Source organism: Mastomys coucha, unplaced genomic scaffold (genome assembly GCF_008632895.1).
Source record: "Mastomys coucha isolate ucsf_1 unplaced genomic scaffold, UCSF_Mcou_1 pScaffold5, whole genome shotgun sequence".
In the NCBI taxonomy this organism is placed as follows: Eukaryota; Metazoa; Chordata; class Mammalia; order Rodentia; family Muridae; genus Mastomys; species Mastomys coucha.
In genome coordinates, this window is record NW_022196911.1 from 21,644,637 (window position 1) to 21,649,726 (window position 5,090).

The 5,090-nt window shown below is 39.4% G+C and overlaps 1 protein-coding gene across 9 annotated transcripts in view; it reads left to right on the top strand.

Annotated features, from left to right (window-relative positions):
- LOC116078217 (zinc finger protein 54-like) overlaps positions 1 to 3,588 on the top strand; it is a 12,740-nt gene extending 9,152 nt beyond the window's left edge. For all 9 annotated transcript variants that reach the window (XM_031353255.1, XM_031353253.1, XM_031353257.1 and 6 more), the window contains one exon: positions 1,324 to 3,588. In XM_031353255.1, coding sequence (XP_031209115.1) covers positions 1,324 to 3,425 — 2,102 coding nt within the window. In that variant the 3' untranslated portion in view covers positions 3,426 to 3,588. The remainder of the gene's footprint in view (positions 1 to 1,323) is intronic.
- The last annotated feature ends 1,502 nt before the right edge of the window (positions 3,589 to 5,090 follow it).

A 5,090-nucleotide genomic window follows, 5' to 3' on the forward strand; every position in this document is an offset into this window, starting at 1 on the left:
GGCTGTGAGCCTCTACATCTGTGTTAGTCAGGTACTGTCAGAGCCTCTCAGCAGATAGCTATATTTAGGCTGACTTGCCCTTCCTTCGGTCTCTGTTCCATAGTTAATCTCTGCAACTTCTTCCGTGGGTATTTGGTTCCCCCTTTTAAGAAGGAATGCACTGTCCACCTTTTGGTCTTCCTTCTTCTTGAGTTCCTTGTGGTTTGTGGGTTGTTCTTCCTGTATTCCAGACTTCTGGGCTAATAACCACTTATCAGAGAGTGCATACCGTGTTCGTTCTTTTGTGATTGGGTTACCTCACTCAGGATGATATTCTCCAGATCCATCCATTTCCCTAAGAATTTCATAAATTTATTGTTTTTAATAGCTGAGTAGTACTACTCCATTGTGTAGATGTACCACAATTTCTGTATCCGCTCCTCTGTTGAGGGACATCTGGGTTGTTTCCAGGTTCTGGCTATTATAAATAATTGTGGTCACTTAATACGAGGATAAACTGCAATTTTACTTGACTATGCTGACATCAGATTGTTTACTTTACAAAATTATGAGTGTAACATGGGTCCATGAAGTAGCGTTACTCTGCTGTTGCCTTCCTTTACATCATTCATTTTCATCTCTGGAGAAAACACAGAAACCCTTTTGCAAGACAATCCCAAGAAACAGTGTACTGTGTAAGTTTAAGAACATCCCAATAAGGAAAGTTAAGAAACACAGCAGTGTGTGTAGCTCAGACAATGGAGGAAAGAAATAAGCAATAGCTGCCCGTGGCAGCCCTACTTCAAATGATCTAGATTCTAGGCTCTATATCCTAGAGCCTCTGATATCTGGCACAATACTCTTTTTGCTTCCATTATTTTTGAGGAGTCTAGTGTGGTATTTTTAGAAAAATATTAACCCTTTGATGCTTTTAAGTAAGCCTTTAATATTAGAAGGATTTGGGTCTTCTGAACTGTGTTTCATTGAACACAAACACTGCAAACCAGGATTGCATTACACTCTTCTTCATCAATTTCTGAATAGAGACATGCATTCTAAATGTGATCAGTCAATGAGCTCCACCCCCAAAGGTAATCACTAACTCCTCAAGTATTTGAACCATCTTGAGACATCAAGCATTTTCCATGAGATGCCATAGCTATTATACATTACAGACCCTTGAAGACTATCAGGCTATGTTTGTGCTAATACATAAAATTACAGTGAAAGAAACAGTGTAAGTAGTTGCTGTCTGACTTAAGAGAGAACTTAGGGAAACAGTCATTTATCAAATGTTTAATCCTAGAACAAGCCCTATTAATCTGAATTAATACTCATTTTCAGAGAACTACTGCATATGTGATACTGTCCATCAACATGTGAAGACTGAAAAAGAGTCTTGTCAGTGTAATGAGCTTGGTGCAATGCTTCATGAACCCTCCAACTGTGCACTTTATAAAAGAAGTGACACTACAGAAACCTCGAACAACTCCAGGTGCTGTAATGACAATGATGCCTCTGTTGACTCCTCAAATCGAGATAGACATAAAAGCATGCCTCCTGGGGAAGAACCTTGTGAGTCTAAAGACTGTGAGAAATCTTTAACTTTGTGTTCCGACATTAGTCAGGATCAAAGACTCTACACTGCAAAGAAAGAGGACAAACGGGACGTATATGATGACTATTTCAGCTCTGCATACAGTCTCATGCAACAAACAGTCTACATTAAAGAGAAACCACACCAGTGTGGCAAATGTGGGAAATGCTTCAGTACCTCCTCAAGCCTCACCGTCCATCACAGAATTCATACTAGAGAGAAACCCTACAAGTGCAATGTTTGTGACAAATCCTTTACCCAGTGCACACATCTTAAAATACATCAAAGACGTCATACTGGGGAAAAACCTTACAAATGCAAAGAATGTGAAAAGTCATTTGTTCAGTTGTCAGCACTTAAAAGCCATCAGAAATTGCATACTGGAGAGAAGCCTTACAAATGTAAGGAGTGTGACAAATCCTTTGCCCATTATCCCAATTTCAGGACACATCAGAAAATCCATACTTCTGAGGAACATTGTAGTTGTCCAGAATGTGGCAGGGAATTTCATCAGCTTTCACACTTTAGAAAACATTACAGACTCCATACTGGAGAGAAGCCTTACAAATGCAATGAGTGTGACAGATCCTTTACCCACTATGCATCATTAAGATGGCATCAGAAAACTCATTCTCCAGAGATACATTATGAATGCAAAGAATGTGGTAAGTCCTTTATTGAATTATCACATCTTAAAAGGCATTACAGAATCCATACTGGTGAAAAGCCTTATAAATGTGAGATATGTGGCAAATCCTTTACTACGACCACGACTCTTAAAACACATCAGAAAATTCACACTGGAGAGAAACCTTACAAATGTATGGAATGTGACAAATCTTTTATTCATAGTTCACATCTTAGAAGACATCAGAAAATTCATACTGGAGAGAGACCTTACAGATGTAAGGAATGTGACAAATCATTTCATGAAAGCTGCACTCTTAGAGAACATGAGAAAAGTCATACCGGAGAGAAAACTTACAAATGTAGAGAATGTGACAAATCCTTTACCCAGTGTGCATATCTTAGAAATCATCATAACAGAGTTCATACTGGAGAGAGACCTTATGAATGTAAGGAATGTGGCAAGTCTTTTACTACATGCTCAACTCTTAGAATACATCAGACAATTCATACTGGAAAGAAACCCTACAAATGTATGGAGTGTGATAAGTCCTTTACTCATAATTCATATCTTAGAACACATCAGAAAGTTCATTCTGGAGAGAAACCTTACAGATGTAAGGAATGTAACAAATCTTTTACTAGCTGTTCAACTCTAAAAGCACATCAGAATATTCATACTGGAGAAAAACCTTACAAATGTATAGAATGTGACAAATCCTTTACCCAGGCTTCACATCTTAGAACACATCAGAGAGTTCATACTGGAGAGAGACCTTACAGATGTACAGAATGTGATAAATCTTTTACTAGGTGTTCTAATCTTAGAGAACATCAGAAAATTCATAGTGGAGAGAAACCTTACAAATGCAGAGACTGTGACATATCATTTAACCAGATTTCAAATCTTAAAAGACATCAGAAACTTCATACTGGAGAGAAACCTTACAAATGTGTGGAATGTGACAAGTCCTTTACTCATAACTCAAATTTTAGAACACATCAAAGAGTTCATACTGGAGAGAAACCTTATAGATGTACAGAATGTGACAAGTCTTTTACTCGGTGCTCCTACCTTAGAGCACATCAGAAAATTCATACTGGAGAGAAACCTTACAAATGTATGGAATATGACAAATCCTATACCCAGGACTCACATCTTAAAAGACATCAAAGAGTTCATACTGGAGTGAAACATACCTTTGTAAATAATGTAACATAGCATTTGTCCAATATTCTCTCTGCTTATTAAGTTCTAAGAATAAGAAACATGGGAAATCCTTTAATGAACTTCTTTCTTTTTTTTTCTTTTCTTTTTTTTTTGGTTTTTTTGAGACAGGGTTTCTCTGTTTAGCCCTGGCTGTCCTGGAACTCACTCTGTAGACCAGGCTGGCCTCAAACTCAGAAATCCACCTGCCTCTGCCTCCCAAGTGCTGGGATTAATGGCATGCACCACCACTGCCTGGCAAGATTTATTTTTTTATTTTTATACATAAGTACACTGTAGCTGTCTTCAGATGCACCAGAAGAGGACGTCAGATCTCATACAGGTGATTGTGAGCCACCATGTGGTTGCTGGGATTTGAACTCAGGACCTTCTGAAGAGCAGTTGGTGCTCTTACCTACTGAGCCATCTCACCAGCCCCTTTAATGAACTTCTAAAGCTCATAAAATAATGCTAAAATAAAAATTTGCCTATTATGTCAAAAGTTTCTCTCTCTCTTACTCTCTCTTTGTGGTTTTGTTATTGTGCACTACATGCATGCCTGGTACTTCAGAGGGGGCCTAAGATCCCCTGATGTTAAAGACAGTTGTGAACTGCTGTGTGTGTCTGTGTGTCTCTGTGTGTCTGCGTATGTGTGTTGGGAATTGAACCCAATACCCTGAAAGAACAGCCAATGGTTTTACCCACTAGGCCATCTCTCTAGCCCCTGGGGAAAGGTGCAATAAAACCTTTGTTCAACACCCAAAATTACATAATTCCAGGCAAGGTAGTGCACACCATTAATCCCAGCACTCAAGAGGCAAAGGCAAGATCTTTGTGAATCAGAGGCTATCCTGGTCTAAATATGAGTTCCAGGATAGCCTGAACTAAATATACCCTATCTCAAAAAATAGTAATAATGACAAAATATGTCATTAAATATGTGTCAAAGACTTCTAATTTTGCTGTGATTCACAAAGTTCATACTTCTGAGAAACCGCATAAAGGTGTTCTGTATGATGTATTTATAAAAACATAAAGAGAAGGAGGATATATTTGGTGAATATGTAGTCAGGTATTGGGGAAGGTGGTTCCTTCAGTGGAACTATGCTTGAGGCATCCCTTAACCCTGAGGGACCAGCCACACAAGGTATAGTATAGAATAGAGTTTATTCAGGGTATGGGGAGGGGAGATGAGAGACTAGCAGAGGCAGAGAAAGGCAGAGAGCGTGTGTGTGTGTGTGTGTGTGTGTGTGTGTGTGTGTGTGTGTGTGTGTGTGTGTGTGTGTGTGTGTGTGTGTAGAGAAGTAGAGGCTGGCCATGAGCCTGTGGGGGGAGGGGGAAAGGAATGAGGAGAGAACTAGAGGAAAGTAAGCAAGAGAGGAGAAGGGGAAAACAGCCCCTTTTATAGTGAGTCAGGCATGTCTGGCTGTTGCCAGGTAACTGCAGGGCGGAGCTTAGACAGAATGCTAACACCATATGTAATCTTCATGTCTTGTTCTCTTTTTATCTGTATTCACATTTTATTTCTTTTCAGTTTTATGTACTCTTATTAATTTTTGACCTTTTTTTGGTTACTCTATTTGCATTTCAAATGTTATCCCCCTTCCCTGTTTCCCCTATGCAACCTCCCTATCCCATCCCCCCTACCCCCTGCTTTTGTGAGGTTGCTCCCCTACCCTC